At 38.9% G+C, this 16,882-nt stretch overlaps 1 protein-coding gene across 1 annotated transcript; it reads left to right on the forward strand.

Moving 5' to 3' along the window:
* The first annotated feature begins 272 nt into the window (after window positions 1–272).
* Window positions 273–15,654, forward strand: PYROXD1 (pyridine nucleotide-disulphide oxidoreductase domain 1). Its single transcript, XM_003202521.4, has 12 exons — window positions 273–447; window positions 2,409–2,489; window positions 4,650–4,769; window positions 6,739–6,867; window positions 7,901–7,974; window positions 8,995–9,155; window positions 9,799–9,893; window positions 11,268–11,397; window positions 12,045–12,157; window positions 12,874–12,996; window positions 13,246–13,383; window positions 13,826–15,654. Exons 1-12 carry the CDS (start codon window positions 367–369, stop codon window positions 14,072–14,074), a joined length of 1,494 nt encoding a protein of 497 aa, XP_003202569.1. The 5' UTR covers window positions 273–366; the 3' UTR covers window positions 14,075–15,654.
* Window positions 15,655–16,882: the final 1,228 nt, after the last annotated feature.

The raw sequence follows: 16,882 nt of genomic DNA on the forward strand, positions 1-16,882 counted from the left end.
TGGAAAAGACCTTAAAGATCATCGAGTCCAACCACGACCTAACCATACTACCCTAACTTTAATAACTCTCCACCCAAAGTCTCACATCTTCAATTTCCTGCTTTCCGGTTAAAAAATGTAGAGAGGCTTGGGTGTTTGTTCGTTTGTTTTGTTTTTTACTCTTTGTCTTAATTGCTGGCCCTCTACTCTCTACGTCCCGCCAACAAAGTCCGGCCAAGAGCGGAAGCCAGGGCCGACCTGCGCCAGCTGAGGAAGTTTGGGTGCTACCGCACACCGTAGGCAGAGCGCCGCCGCCGCCTTCCGCGTCTGGGCGAGGAAGCGGCAGTGCTTTTCTCCCTCCCTGGCGTTCTCGGGAAAGGCGGGAAAATGGCGGTAGTCTTCGGCGTCCCGCGGAGCCGCTTTGTGGTGGTGGGCGGAGGCATCGCCGGAGTTACCTGCGCCGAGAAGGTACGGGCTGTGGGGCTGCTGCCCGCCGGGCGCATGCGCGCCCCCCGCCGTCTGGCGGTCCGTGCGTTCGTTGCGGTCAGCGGCGAGAGGGGATTTGGGTCTCTATTTAATATTCCAGGAGACTATCTGCCTGAAATAGAACTATATGTAGTTGCTATGGCCCCGTTTCACAATTAACGTTTATGATCTTTAAGATTGCTTTAAAAGAGACCAAAATTTATTGCTTTCTGATATTTTCTTCCAAATCTCACAGCGAGTGCCTCTTTTTCATTGGTTGAAAAAGGTTCTTACACAGTGACTGAGACTTGCTGCTTTTTCTCATTCTTCCCGCAGCGAGGAGATGGAACTTGATGATCTTTGAGATCGTTTCCAACACAAGCCATTCTGTGATTCTATTTCCCAGCAGCACAGGAAACACAGTTGGAATGAGTATTAGCAGTCTAATAGCATGTGTTTTAATTCACAGAATCACAGAGTTGCTGGGGTTGGAAGGGATCTCTAGAGATTATCAGGTCCAACCCCATGCTAAAGCTCATCCCTGCAGGAGGTTGCACAGGTAGGTGTCCAGACAGGTGTTGAATATCTCCGGACAAGGACACTCCACAGCCTCTCTGAGCAGCCTGTTCCTGTACTCCATCCCTCTGACAGTGAAGAAGCTACAACAACCCTGATGCTTTCTCATACAGACTTTTAGGACAATCTCCGTCTTCCAGGCAGTATTGCAAGGGTTGAGATTCAGTGCAAGTTTTCACTGAGCACCACATGTTATTCCATCCTCATGTACAGTGTTTTCTGTACATGTCTGGAAAGGGTCTTCTCAGAGAGCAGCACCTTCATAGCCATATTAGTGTATTCATTAACCCTATCAAAAATAGCCTCGTGTGTTCTGGAGAAATTTCTCTGCTGTGCTCTACATGTGTAGCTGCTGGCATGCATGAAATAATAAATCAGAAACATTGAATACAATCTTTGTCAGTCTTGAGACTAAGGCTAGAATTCCCTGGAATAAACATCTTGTCCATCATACTGCATTTTGGATGTGCACTTCAGGCTTCTCAGGCTGCTCTCTGAGAGCAACCATTGCTTCAGCTCTAACTTAAAAAAAAAAAATGCACAGTCAGGTAATTTTCAAGTACATTTAAAACAGCCTTACTGAACACCTTTTTCTTTTTTTTTTTTAAGGTTAAATTTATAAAGGATGTATTACATGACATTTTGCACATATCCTCATTAAATGCATTTGTACTTTATGCCAGAAGTGTAGCTGTTTAAGGGAGATCTTCCTTAAACCAAAGTCTTGGTACTTTGACCTTCAGGTTCTTCCCATCTGAAGTACCATCATAAATGCTCAGTTGGTCATGTATAAGACAGAACATGCTTCCTGATAGTTTTTACAACCCCCATCTTGTTCATCGGTAGGATACTGTTGATAAAGAACTTGGGTTCTACTGTGGCTGAGCAATGCAGCACTTAAGGTGGAAATTCTTCCGTTGCTTGCAGCCTGTAAGAGTCTTGTACTGTACTGCTTAACAGCATTCTGAAGATGATCCACTTATCAGTTTACTAAATTACATTTAAATTAACCAATAGGAATCAGTATTTCCTCTGTCAAAATGAATTCTGTTAAAAATTGTAACAAAAATGCAGGGAATCTCCATAAATTGTGTGATCAGATTCTTCCAACAGTCAGCCTTAAGAATACAGTGAAAATATTCTTTTGAGTAGTCTTTCTTACAATGGCTGCAGTTGTTAAAGTTGTATGACATAAATCTTGGCTTTCCCAATTTGATTCATTTCAGTTATGTCCTGTATTATTCTTCCATAGCCTTGAAACAGTGTTTACCTGATCCAGATTTACGTAATGTAGTAATGTATATTACTTTACTCCAGTAATGTTATTGTGTTTAATTCAAATTCTGTTGATGACTACTTGCTCATCATATTTTCTGTTTCTTTACAAGCTGGCCCTGGACTTCCCGTCAGAAGACATTTTGTTAGTGACAGCTTCTCCAGTTATAAAAGCTGTAACAAATTTCAAACAGGTAAGAAAGCTTTCATTTTTGTTAGAGTAAGACATCTTCAGAAGTGTGTACTTGCACAGATAACCTTAGAGTCTAATCTTGAAAGTGCTTATGACTGTGTGTTGTTTTGTAGTGTTTCATAATCATTACTAAGTTCTCAGTGAATATATTCACAATATTAGTAAATGACCAAAGATTAAATTGGGTACTTATATGATTTAAGCGTTTAATACATTTCTACTGAAGCATCATTTCACTACTTTGCTAATGGGAATGCTCCATCTTAAGCTCCAAAATGGTATCTTTGGAATAAATTATTTAAGAAATTTAGTCTTGCTAGTGGATCTCAGATTCCCCACCGTTCTGATAGTAGGAGTATGTTAGAATGTCAGGCGGAATGAGGCTTCTGGCATGTAACAGGAAAGGATTATCCTTCTGTGAAACTGTGCTCAATTTCATCTTCCAGTAGCTGGTGATTCTTTGCTGCTATTTTTAAAAATAAAATAATTCCATACTCAAGTTCAGATTTCTGGCTTGTAGGTTCATTAGCCAGAGGTACTCAGATCTTACAAGGCACTGCTCTTTTTCCCACCACTTGGGAACGGATTTTTCAGTAGGTCATGGGAAGAGTTGGGCTTGGATTGCCCAGAATTCAGGATGCAAAGCTTCAAGCTACTTAAGCTAGTCCATAGGAAGTTAAGTTTTACCACTTGGGGAAAGTTACCGGCCTTCTGCTTGGTATTTGTGTTTTTCTGAGAAATGGTTCATAATAAAAATATATCATAGTACAGGTATACAGGTATATCTTAGGACGAGTAAAAAAAGTTTTTATTTCTTTTAGGTCTGCAGGTCTCAGAATCAGTTTTCCTGATGTATTAATGCTTATATTTAAATTTCTGAAGGGGGAAAATAAGGCATAGAGATTTAAACAAAAGTTTTTGCTTTTAGTAGCTGTAACTGGCTGCCAGCATCTGAAGGCTCTTTGTGAGAATGCAAGGTAACACCCAACTAATGAATCTCAAGCACAGATACAAATTGGGCAGAGAATGGCTTGAGAGCAGCCCTTAGGTGAAGGATGTGTGAGTGTCAGTTGATGAAAGATTCAACATGAGCCAGCAGTGTGCGCTTGCAGCCCAGAAGGCCAACCGTATCCTGGGTTGCATCAAGAGAAGTGTGACCAGCAGGTCGAGGGAGGGGATTCTGCCCCTCTACTCTGCTCTCATGAGACCCCACCTGGAGTACTGTGTCAGTTCTGGGACCTCCAACACAAAAAGACCCGTTGGAGTGGGTCCAGAGGAGGACTGTGAGGATGATCAGAGGGCTGGAGCACCTCCCCTATAAGGACAGGCTGAAGGAGCTGGGGCTCTTCAGCCAGGAAAAGAGAAGGCTCTGGGAGACTTTATAGCAGCCTTCCATTACATGAAGGGGGCCTACAGGAAAGCTGGGGAGGGTCCTTTTTTAAGGGCATGTAGCAACAGGATGAAGGAAAATGACTTTAAAATGGAAGAGGGTAGATTTAGATTAGATATTAGGAAAAAATTATTTACTGTGAAGGTGGAGAGACAGTGGAATGGGTTGCCCATTGTGGTTGTGAATGCCCTCTCCCAGGAAGCACTGAAGACCAGGCTGGATGGGGCTTTGAGCAACCTGGTCTAGGGGGAGGTGTCCCTGCCTATAGCAGGGGATTGGAACCAGATGATCATAAAGGTTCCTTCCAACCCAAACCATTCTATGATTCCGGGTTTCAGAATGCTGACTCTGGTGGGTATCCAGGACAGACATTTACATATTGCAGAGATGTAAAGTCTGTAATTCATATCAGCAGAAGTTTTGGCAAGTGAAGAGTAAGGGAATAACTAAACACTATTTGAAGGCAGCAGCGTCTAAGTTTTGGACATGTATACCTTAAGTTCTCTTTGAATCGCAGAGGTCCAGTTCCTATCTGTGCACCAGACTGTTTGTATACCCTACAAAGTAGAGGGCCTGAAGGTTCCTATGCAGCTATTTCCTTCTGGAACAAACCTCAGTTCAACATAACTTATTTGGCTGTCTTCCAAGTTCTGTTGTTTGTTTTGTTTGTTTGTTTGTTTTTTCACCGGTCTCTGAAATATCTGATAGTGACTACATGTGCTGCTGATAGATAGTTATTCATATTTTTAAATCTCCTTCTGTTTCTTCCAGGTCTCAAAAACACTTGAGGAATTTGATGTGGAAGAGCAACCAAGTTCTCTGTTAGAACAACGATATCCCAATATTAAAGTTATCCACTCTGCTGTAAAACAATTGAAAAGTGATGAGCATGTAAGATAATGTTTTCTCTTTTTAACTTACCATGTTTTTTGGAGGTAAAAAAAAAAAAATCTGAGAAACCGTTGAGTGATTTTGGCATGAAATTCTGTTCACAACATTCTGGTTATTAAAATGAAATTTACCAAAAATTACAAGAGAATACTTCTGTAGCAGAAATGTGAAGTCACAGCTTGAACCAGTGTTTGAGCACCTGGTGGGAAGGCAGGGCCAACCCAGGGGAGCTCAGGTGGATGCAGTGCACCTGAGTGACTGGAAGAGGTGGAGCCAGGATCCATCCCTTCCCAGACCTCATTTAAGGGTTGGAAGTGAAAGTAAGGGTCTCTTACTGGAGATCCCTGCCTGCTTGAGGCATCCCAAAGATAAGCAGCTTTTTTTCCTTTGTTTTTGTGTCCACAGTTGCTGCATTTGGGCTTGTCCTTATTTGCTGCAGCTGAAGACTTTGCTAGCCTGCTATTATCACTGCACTTTTCATCACATTATAAACTCCTTCATTTAATAGATATTTATAGTGGTGTTCTAGTAGACTGTGGCTGCTTGTTAAACGATTATAGATCAAAATTTAGTTGTTAATCAACAAACTATGCCCTTTTGATTCATATTTTTGATACCTTGGATTTGTGGCATTGAATACCTGGTTGGAACAGGAGGAAAAACAGTCAATTAAACCTATGTAGCTTATCAGTGTAGGTGTCAGAAAAGTAAAAAAGAAAAAAATAAGAAAAGCCCTTAAGTGTGTGTCTTTGTGATTCCTGAATTACAACTTTTTGCTACAAAGGCCAAAATTTTAACAACTTTATGATAAAAAACTAATTCTCAAAGGAGCACCATTTCTACCTTTCCTTTGTTCTTTTTAACAAAAGAAACGTTGCAGGCAGGAGCAGTGCACCATACATACATGTCCTCTTTACTGTCCAAGTCAGCTTGATGTGCTTGCTTTGTTTTAATTCAATGATTATTAGAAATTCATGTTCAGGTCTCAAATTGTTCTTGCTCATTTTAAGCTGTAGAGCTGTGACTTCAATTAGATTGTAAGGCTGCTTATATTGTGACCTGAACTGTTGACTTGTAGCTTCACCACTGTATGGTTTTAGTTTAGTCTAAGTGGATTCCAGTAGCTCATGTATATGGATTTTGAAGGATCTTTTTCCTCTGTTATCTCAAAATCTTTAAAACCTCCCTTTGTGTGAAACCACTGTCAACTATTTGGCTTCTAGTTTGGAAAGCATCAAACAATACTTTAAATTTAATGTGACTTTGTTGCAGAGTGATGTAGCTTGTTTAGCACCTAGCCTTTGTCTTCAGCAAAGAACTAAGTTTGTAATCTTTCTAAACTTTATTCTGGGTAGCACCCAGTTAATACAAGTCTGCAGTTATTTAAGGTAAGAGAAGTCAAAGAGTTTAGTGTCAGTCTCCAATTGTGTGTGTGATTATTCATTTATTAAAAATCATAAAAGACCCAAAGATGTGTTGGTGTCATAAAGCCGTACTTATTTTTTCCTAATAAAACCAAAGATCTGGATTGACCAGTGCTTTGCTCTTACAGCTATCTTACTACTATCTAGAAGTGTTATGAGTGGGATTCTTAATTGCTAATATAGAGTAGTCACAGGTCTACATCTGTTGCTGGGGTGGGGGGACGCTAACGGAGAGCAAACTGATTCTTTCAACACAGATGATGAGTACAGGGTGCCACCAAGAGGTAATATTTAGATTTCATCTGTTTTTAAGTGTACGTGTTCCATTTCATCAGTTATACCATATCACATATTTAGACCTGTAAGTCTATGGTGAGTGTAACACGAATGAAATAGTTCATAATGAGAGAGTGAAAGCTTGCTTGTTTTTAAGAAGCCAGTGCAACCTTTAAATACCTGCAAAAAACTGTGACATCAAGAAAAAAAGAAGCCAGTGTTGTTTTATATGTCTCCAATTATTTCTCTTTTCCTCTTAATTTTCACAGAAAATTTTCACTGAAGATGGGAGAGAATATATGTATGAGAAACTTTGCCTGTGTGCTGGAGCAAAACCTAAATTAATTTTTGAAGGAAACCCATATGTGTTAGGAATTCGGGATACTGACAGCGCACAGGTAAATGCACTTTGGACTTGTATGTGTGTAATATATTCATCTTTCTGATGGGGGTAGCTAAAAATGGTTGCAGGGTGAAACAGAGGAACATCAAATGCTGTTTGTTACTTTATGTCCTTAAATAGAACGTTTTCAGTAGCAGAGAACGCCTTCAGAAACATTAAATAATTAGTGACTAAATTTATTAAGTTTATAAATGGTTCATGGATTGGGTTTCTAACAGAAGAGTCCAGAATCTTTTGCTCTCTGGGCAGAAGCCAACCTGAAAATGCAGACAGGAAGTAGGAACTTCCCTGAAAAGGTGCATCAGTACATTGTGTGAAGGGCTGCTTCATACTGAGAAGCAACCATGGGTGGACTTCTGGTTGTACAGAAAAGAATTGCTATTGTAATGCAGGATGCGGACTACAAGATGTTTTTGTGTGTTGCTGTTTGTTTTGGATATTAAAACTTTACCTGAGGTTACAAAATGGAGAACTAAAAATAGGAGTTGCATTGGCTTGTATTTCTTTTATTTCTCTCACCACTAAGACTGGATTTGGAGACTTATTTCTTTCTAAAAATTTTTGGGGCAAATAAAAATCACTTCTCAGATTTTCTACAGATCATTTATTTTGTTCCTGAATTCCAGTCAGGAATTCTTACTTTCCAAAATGTCTGCATCTTTGCTCTCTTAATGTTGCAAAAATTACCTTGAAAATTATACAAACTGTGATAAAATTTGATTAAGAGATAATAAAATGCTAGCGGTCTCTGGGACATAAAGTTTTTATGGATTCTATTATGGGTTCTGTCAGTTGGGCTTAAATGTAATTACTTAACATTCTCCTGGCTCAGCTTGAGACTTAGAATGCTGCAGAAATAATTTCATCCCTTAATGTGATAGAACTTCCTGGGTTTCATTTAACAGATTCTTAGCCTAAGTAAACTTTTATCAGTAGTTTGAGAAAATGAAACTAAAATCACTGAGAGAAAGTATTGGAAAGGATATATTTTATCAGTATTCGTTCAGTTGTTTTCTTTTCTGACACAGGCTTTTCAGAAGAATTTGGCTCGAGCTGAGAGAATAGTAGTGGTTGGTAATGGTGGGATTGCACTTGAATTAGTGTAAGTCAACAATTAAGTTATAAATTTACATATGCAGATAAAATCTTTAATAGTTTGATGCTCAATCTTGTGTGCATGAGTTTGGAAGAAGGTTGACTTATAAAATTATAGCTCTTAATCAATTTTTCTACTAAATGCCTTAAGAATTGTTTTTCACCACACAGTGAAGGGTATTGTCACACAAAATTCAGACAGCTTTATAAGAGGCTTTGAAATACAGAAATGAAGAATATACAGCATTTTTCTAATTTGGTACCAACAGATTTCTGTTTATGCTATTAACAGTGATATTTATGTTACAAAACTTCTCTATCTTCTAGAGATAGGAGATGTAACAATGAAAGAGCTGTTCTTGCAGCCAGCCTGATTTAAGTTGATAGAGCTTCTGAACTGTCTGATAAGGCTTTTGTTGTAGGGAAGATACTGAGCTGTGTGGTCATACAGTCTGATAGATCGTGAAACCATTTATATTATACAATTATATAGTCTTGTTTTGCATTGTAGGGAACTGGTTTTTAAATTGGGCAGATACAAACTTGATGCTGGTTGGACTTGATGATCTTGAAGGTTTTCCAACCTACATGATGCTATGGTTCTGTAAATTGTCCTCTGCATTGCAGTCTGTGTTCCATCTGATAGCATCTTTGATGGACAGGAACAGTTCCAAATACCAGTTGTCAGCAGTGGGCAGTTTGGACAAAATGACTGATTTTTTTCATTGTGAGGAACAGGAAATACTAAGCATTATTACTACAGACTTGATCTCCCTTTCCCTCCTGCCATAACAACAGTTGAGTTTGTAGTCATGAGAAAGTAGAAGAAAAAAGGTGTCTCTTCTTTCTTTTGTGGCTTCCTCATGCAAATATATAAAAGGCTGTAGTGAATTTGATAGGTTTGGAAGTCTTGGTCCTTATTTCTAGCTTCTGGAATAGAACCTTGCAGACTTTTGTTGTGTTATTGAGAGTCATAGATCCTTTTTTGAGTACTGTCTAATTTTATCCATTGTTTAAATGCCCACAGGTATGAAATTGAAGGCTGCGAAGTAATCTGGGCTATCAAAGACAAAGCCATTGGAAACACTTTTTTTGATGCAGGAGCAGCTGAATTTCTTATTCCAAAACTGACTGCTGAAAAACAAGAGACTCCAATTGAATGTAAAAGAACCAAGTATACAATGGAAGGTATTGTGTTTCAGTCCCCTAGCACTTCAGCAGCATTTAATATTAAAAATAGCCCTGAAAGCAGTTAATTTAGCAGGCTCTAAGTATGGTTTACTATTATAAGCTATTGCAGTCTGTCTAGCTCTTAAGAGCCCATTCTGATGCCAAGCAGTGGCATGGTTGTTTCAGAGGCAAGTGCAGTAATAAAAGGCATAACACTGAAAGGTGATAAGTAGTTGTTTGGGGTCTGATTTAGATATTATTTACATATTAGGAGGAAGTTTTTCACTCAGAGGGTGGTGACACACTGGAACAGGTTGCCCAAGGAGGCTCTGGATGCCCCATCCCTGGAGGCATTCAAGGCCAGGCTGGATGTGGCTCTGGGCAGCCTGGTCTGGTGGTTGGCGACCCTGCACATAGCAGGGGGTTGAAACTAGGTGATCATTGTGGTCCTTTTCAACCCAGGCCATTCTGTGATTCTATGATTTGTCTGCAAATCAATGATGTTTGGGATTTTGCATTACCTTACCTGGTTTGTTACACGTTTCTCCCCCTCTTTTTGTAACCAGATCGTATTCCTCTTGATTCATAATCGTTGGTCTGAATTCTGCAGGCAGTGAAGTATGTATGCTAAATCTGATATTCTCCATCTCTCTGTCATCAGGAAGTGAGAAGAAAGAAAGGGCCGCATCTGACAAACTGGGCAGTGCTTTAGGCCCTGACTGGCATGAAGGCCTACAGCTGAAAGGAACCAAAGAGGTATGTTTGTGATCTTGCTTGCATTTGTTTAATTGTTGTTTTATAGTGATAGCATTACAGAACTTATGATGATGAAATGTAACTTTTAGGAGTATTAGGATGAGAAAAATGAAATGTGTTTGAACTGGTTCACTTATCAGAATTACAGAGAAAAATGTGTTAACAGAAGTCCAATTGTTTTCTTTTTCAAGAGGGAGGTGGCAAATCAGATCCATGACATGGTTTCATCAATTTTCTATTCAGATTGAAACATAAATGATGGTTTGCACACCTCTCCAGGACTGGTGTCAATCTTAGCATTAAACAGAAGCAGTAATACGTCCACTCTCTAACTTCTAGCTGCTTCAGATATATTTTCCTATGTGAAAAATAGGACAGTATAACTTGTACAGGGGTATAGGGTTATTATCTTTATCATAAATTATGATAGAAAGTGGAAGGACTTAAAATTCTGCAAGGCAGTGTAAGGTAACTGTTGTGTTATAATCTGAACCTCCAATTGGTCACCTGGGGAAAGGACTCAGCCCTGGGAGCACAGCAATTCAGCTGTGTGACTGGAAGGGGTAGAGCCTGACTGCATCTCTCTTAGACCCCATTTAAGGGCTGACTGCCATGGGGAAGGATCTCTTTCTAGAGATTCCTTCCTTGTGGAGTTTTCCCTGTGATCCTAGATCTTCAGAGACGTGTGAGCATCTTTCCTTTTCCTTTGTAACACCATTCCATTTACGCCAGACCCTTTGTTACTACACTCCTATGTCACCCTTCCACTGTGATCTTTCTGATTGTAACAGATTTTTTTCTTCTGTTCTGTTAAGTTCTGTATTTCCCTCTTGCAATGCAAAAGCATCAGTACTTCTGTGTAAGGTTTCCTGATCCGAAATAAAATATGCAGAGGCAAGCTAATATTCATCTATTTAGTAGAGGTACTAAGATCAATGGGGGGCAGCTGGCCAGTAGAGTGTCTCCCTGGGGTTACCCCAGCAGATAACATCTCACCAGCAGGCTGCTACTGGTCACTTAACTCCCTTAGTACTGTGGCTATGTATATAACAGCAGGAGACAGTAAAGCACTGTGTATCAGAATGAACAAGGTTGTTCACAGAAAGCAAGCAGACCTTTACAGCTGCAGAGCAGTTTCTCACAAAGATGTTTCTTCTAGCTACATGCAGAAGGTAGAGGCAGATTACTTGCATTCCCAAGGTAACGGACCAGTCACCTATCCAGGCTGTGATCTGTAGCTGGCTAATATGCTGTGTGATAGGATGGGATAGATGGTAATTATTGTTTTGTTTAGTAACACCTCAATTTGGATGAAAGTCTATTATTTGCTATAATATTGCTAATTAATTAAAAATTTTGACAATCTTTCTTTAGTTTTCTCATAAAGTACATATTGAAATACTATGTGAAGTGAAGAAAATACACTCACAGCAAGAATATATACAACTGCAACAGACTTCCTTGGCTTTTCCTAAGGAGGGGAAGAATGTAGAACCAGATGAAGGTAGGTGTGACCGAAAAAAAAAAAAAAAAGTGGGTGCTGGTGCTGATTAGGAAGGCATGCTGAAGTAATGTTGGAGCATGTTTGAGCTTGATTGCTTTGTACTAAAGAAAATGCAGATTTGAAAGAACAGACCTTTATTTCTGTAAATTAAATGGTGTTCTAGCAGTTTTTGTAGCATCATAGAATGGTTTGGGTTGGAAGGGACCTTTAAGATCATCAAGTTCCAACCACCTGTTATAGGCAGGGACACCTTCCTCTACACCAGGTTGCTCAAAGCCTCATCCAGCCTGGCCTTGAATGCCCCATTTGTAGGCGTTGAGGATTTATGGGATATATTTACGTTACAAAATGCTATGAAACAGACTTATTTTTCAACGGAGTCACCTAAATATTGTGTGTAAAATACTTGTTCCTGTGGTGGTTCGATAAAGGATTTGATTCGGGAGAATTCTGGCTCAGCTCCAGATCTCATTTTTTTTGGTCCCAAATGAAATGAAAAGGTTTTATAGGTGATCTCTATATTTGGAAAATACCTTTTCCTACGACCAGATATCTCAAATTATTTTCATTTCACATCTTATAATAAGACATTATTAAAGTATCTTCTGTTGGTTATATTGTCAGGGCAAATTTTTCCCCTTTTTCAGTTCTGTGGCCTGTATATGTGGAATTAACTAATGGAAAAATTTATGGATGCAATTTCATTGTCAGTGCAACTGGAGTTGTGCCAAATGTGAAACCATTTCTTGATAGCAATAATGTAAGTATTTACTGATTTACTTTGAAGTTTGAGCTGTTTGGTTTTGGTGGTTTTTTTTCTTCTTTATTTGTACAAGAAGATGAGCTCTTTCAAATGGTTTATGCTTCTCTTGACGTGAAACATTGATGTACAGCATTTCAAAATAAGGCCGGTATGCTGAATTCTGAAATGCAGTAGTGCTCTGTTCTTAAACAGTGAGAAGAAAGTGTGGGTTGGTAAGAAATTCTACTTTTGCTAACTTTGTTATTGTTCATTTGAAGGGTTTGGCAAGATTCAGGGTAAGTTCAGCAGGGGGTTGGGTTGCATTATAATATGGCATGGTAATTCTGTTTATGTAAGCGATTGCAAAAAGTACTTTGTTCTGACACTCTTCAGGGAAATCTGTTTTATTCCCTTAAAAACAAAGTTGCCTTAAGATTGGAATGTTTGAATGTGTTTCTGCCTTTTAATCAGTCTTCTCTAATTGAGTCAGATTAGATGAGCTTGAATAGTCATAAGTTGTTTACACTGAATTAGCTTTTCTCTGTTGTTAAATGGAGTCCAGAAGAGCATCTTGCTGAGTATGAATCCCTATCTTCAAATGATTAAGCAGAAATTTTAAAGGAGAGCCTGCCATCAAGAAGTAGCAAATGAGGTGACCACCGAAGATAGACAAAGGAAAATTACTCAGTTAAAATTACTGTTATTCTTCTATACTGATCTGTACAAATCCTTAGTTTGCTGTAGGTGAAGATGGAGGCCTTAAAGTAGATAAACACATGCACACATCCCTGCCAGACATCTATGCAGCTGGGGATATCTGCACGGCGGCGTGGGAACCCAGCCCTGTGTGGCACCAGGTAAAACAAACGCTACAGTTGTGTGCTCAGTAGGAATCTATAAAGTAAAATACACAGTTACTTAGATGTGAGGAAAAGTGCTATTGAACAGGAAACCATTGAGTTAGTAGATAATCCTGGGCGTGCTGATAACAGATAACTTTATCTATGTGGCTGAAAGCCAAGTTGTTCATCTTTCTGACTGTGATGAAAATACGCCGTATGCCTTCATTGCACACTGACACGTATCGTGTACCTTCTTCTTTTCAGATGAGACTGTGGACTCAAGCTAGGCAGATGGGATGGTATGCAGCAAAATGCATGGCAGCAGACGCTTCAGGAGAGTCTATTGATCAGGATTTCTGCTTTGAATTGTTTGCTCATGTAACAAAATTCTTCAATTACAAGGTAAGTATTCTCTTCTAAATTACTGAGTAACACGCGTTGCTTGTTCATATTCAATTGCTAATGCTGAACAGATGGTTTAATATTGATGAAACAGTGTTCTCTGTATAATTAGTTTAGATTTTCTCTGTTCATGCTGGCTGAATGCTGAAACTGAAAGGGACAAAGGTATCCATTTTATTTCGTTAAGATTCTGTTCATGAAGAAATTCAATACAGTTCAGCATGGGAATTAGCTCATTATTGCTTTTAGTGTGTCATATTTCAAGGTGAAGGTTTTTAATTACACTGTGGCTCCCAGAGCCAATAGAAGGCGGACTTTCTTTTTACTCTAGGGGCAAATCCCTGTTTACATTTCTCTTTTGAAGCTTAGAATGTTAATGGTGAAAACACTAAAAGCCACTGCAATGTTCTTATGAGTGGTTTTTCTTTTTTCCTTCTGCTAGGTGGTGGTTTTGGGAAAATTCAATGCTCAAGGCTTGGGTTTAGACCATGAACTAATGCTGAGATGTACCAAGGGACAAGAGTATGTTAAAGTGGTGATGCAGAATGGACGAATGATGGGAGCGGTGCTGATCGGTGAAACAGACTTGGAAGAAACTTTTGAGAACTTGATTTTAAATCAGATGGACCTTTCAGCTTATGGTGAAGATCTCCTGAATCCAGATATTGATATAGAAGATTATTTTGATTGAATGAAAACCAATTTCTATTTTGTATACAGTTTTAATACTGACTATTTGTCTTGTGAAATGTCTTCTGGGGTTTACCAGAAAACAGGGAGAAGTGCAATTCTTTATTAAGATCTTTGAGTTGATGTCAAATTAGTAAAAGGCAAATAAGGTCAATCTGGGTAGAAATGCAGCAGCAAAAGCAAGTTGATTAATGTTAGCAATGATTTGATCTAGATTAGATGAGAATATGGAAGCAGGGCTATTGCATTCCTGAAAAGCAGGCTTCGTTGTGCTGTTAAGATAACACTGCATTCAGTTCAGGGTGGTCTTCACTGTTGGAAAGAATGTAAATAAAGCACTACATAATACATGTTAAATCCAGTGCCTTCCTACTGGGGGAAGAACCATGCATAATGTTCTACAATCTATTCCACTTACATCCTTCTGCTGCTAATAACTTCAAGTACTTGGCTCAGGTTTTAAGTCTCCTGTTCCAGCTAACAGCACCATCACTTTCAAGCTGGCACATAAAGCTCTTGCCATCTGCAGTGTAGCTTGCAAATACAGAACAAACTGGATGCTTTATGTTTGTTTCAGGTATTGTGGTAGAGCTGAACTGATGCATCCTGTGTGATTTTCAACAGGAGCAGTGTGAAGCCACTCCAAGGAGGGGTTGGCATAAGGCCACTGGTGGCTGTCACTTGCAGAGATCTTATCAGATCTGTAGAGCAGACTGCTGGATGTATATCTCATTAGGTAGATGGTACTGGGTGCCATCCATCACTGCTGGAAAGTGTGTGGCCCTATGCACAAAGCTGATATTGGACATTTTGCACTCTCAATACTAATTGTTTTAAAGATTTTTCTTAAACTTTTGTGCTTTTTATGCTGATGGGGTTCAAGCAGAGAACTATTGCAGTCAGATTAAGAAGTCATTCGAGGTTCTTTGTCCTTGCAGCTTTCTGCCCTCTCCTTGCTTACAGTCATGCATGTTGGTTCCAGGAAGGAATTTCTGGAGGTAAGAAATTCAAATTTGACTTTTGGTAACTAATGGTAAGCCCCATTTTTGCAACTTAGTAATATGTTTTAAGATTTATTTTTTTATCTAAATTATTTTAAATATAAGTCTTGAATTATAACACGCTACCTGCATGTATGTTTAGTTATGGAAGATGTACTGTAGTCGTCATGATACATACACGCAAGTTTGCATATGTTACTTTCTTTGTGACAAGTAATAATAGTTACACTAAGTGCCTCATTTCCTAGTGATAAAATCCAACTATTGAAGCTATTCCTTAACATTGTCCTCATATTCTATAGCATCGTTCATGGACACAAATTGTTTCATACTTGATTTTGATCTGGAGTTGAGAGTTACTATTCAGGATTAAACTAAGAGTGTTTCTTTGTACAAAGCTGGCATTACATACTGGAACTTCTCCCAGAAAACTACTCTAATTATTTTGAAGAGAATGACTGTTTAATTAAATGAATTAATTCTATTTTTGGCAAAGCTTTTAATTAATTGATGCATGAAAACTCTAAGCTTCAGTCATGGAATTCTATCAGAAGAATAAAGGTGAAGAGCTCTACTTGAATAACATGGAGTATTTTTTGTGTGTGGAATTTTAAGTTGATACACAGCTGAGTGCCTACAAAGATATAGCAGATCAAGCATTCAAACATGTATGTGCCTAACTAGCTCTTGCAGTCAGTAGTAGCTGTGTCTTTCCCCCTGTGGTAGTATAGTTACCTTTTTCTGAAAATACTGGTGTACATGTGCATCTAAGGAAGTCAATTTTTTCTGTATTTTACTGTATGTGCAGTAGAAATACATATATTCTTCTGGTATATCTGCAGCTCCTCTGTGAGGGAAGCAAAAAGATCCTGTAGCTAAAGATTTCCTCAAGTCCATAGGGATTGCTGAGGAGAGATCGTGACCCATAACAGAATGCCACAGTTGAGCCAGGAGGGTGGTACAGGTCACTGCATTCCCATGTTACAGTGAAGTTAGGCTTGAAAAGAAAAAGGCTTCCTGGCACTCAATTATATAACAAAGAAGGTAGAGTTAAGCAAATAGAACAATACTGACACACTTTAAATAATCAAATTCAGAAGATTGCTATATAAACACATCATTCAGGACTGAGGAAAGTAGAAATGGAAAGAAAGCTTGTAGTAAGCCCACCACTGCAGAAAGAACTGAAGCTCTTAACATACCCCAACACTTGTGGGCTAAAAAGCATCAGCTTTTTTACTTCAAGAGCTATTTCATGTATGTGAAACAATGCTAAGCTACAGGTTTTGCTCCTTGTTTAGAAAGGATATTACTTTCCTCATCTTCACTTAGGTATGAAAATGAACCTTCCCAAATTTATGGTAATTAGTCCGATGTAAATAGTTGTAGAGCAAGAATGTTGCATTTAACAGCAGCTCCTCCATAAAGCTTTGGTGAAATGGATTTAAATCATTTGTTAGGAAGCTGCACATCTTTATTTTTAGCTAATTTTACTAAGTAGGTGGCAAAGTTTTTGCTTATAACAGTTTAAGGATAGGGTTTGTTTAGTAAGAAAGAGGTCGCAAATGCTATGACTAGCTTTATAAGGAAACAGCTCTAAATGAGAAGTTAAACTGAATGTTATGTTTTCAAACTAGATATTGCTGGTGGTAACAACGTACCTGTACAGCAACCACTTGCATTTAAGACTAGCAGAAAAACAGAAATTTGTGATCAAAGCTGCAAGCACAGTTCAGCCTAAGGCATAAAAGCTTGTGAAAGGCCAACTGCTCTAGGTTCCCTTAAATACAGGTAAGAGGAGAATGGTC

This window comes from Meleagris gallopavo, chromosome 1 (assembly GCF_000146605.3).
Source record: "Meleagris gallopavo isolate NT-WF06-2002-E0010 breed Aviagen turkey brand Nicholas breeding stock chromosome 1, Turkey_5.1, whole genome shotgun sequence".
NCBI lineage: Eukaryota > Metazoa > Chordata > Aves > Galliformes > Phasianidae > Meleagris > Meleagris gallopavo.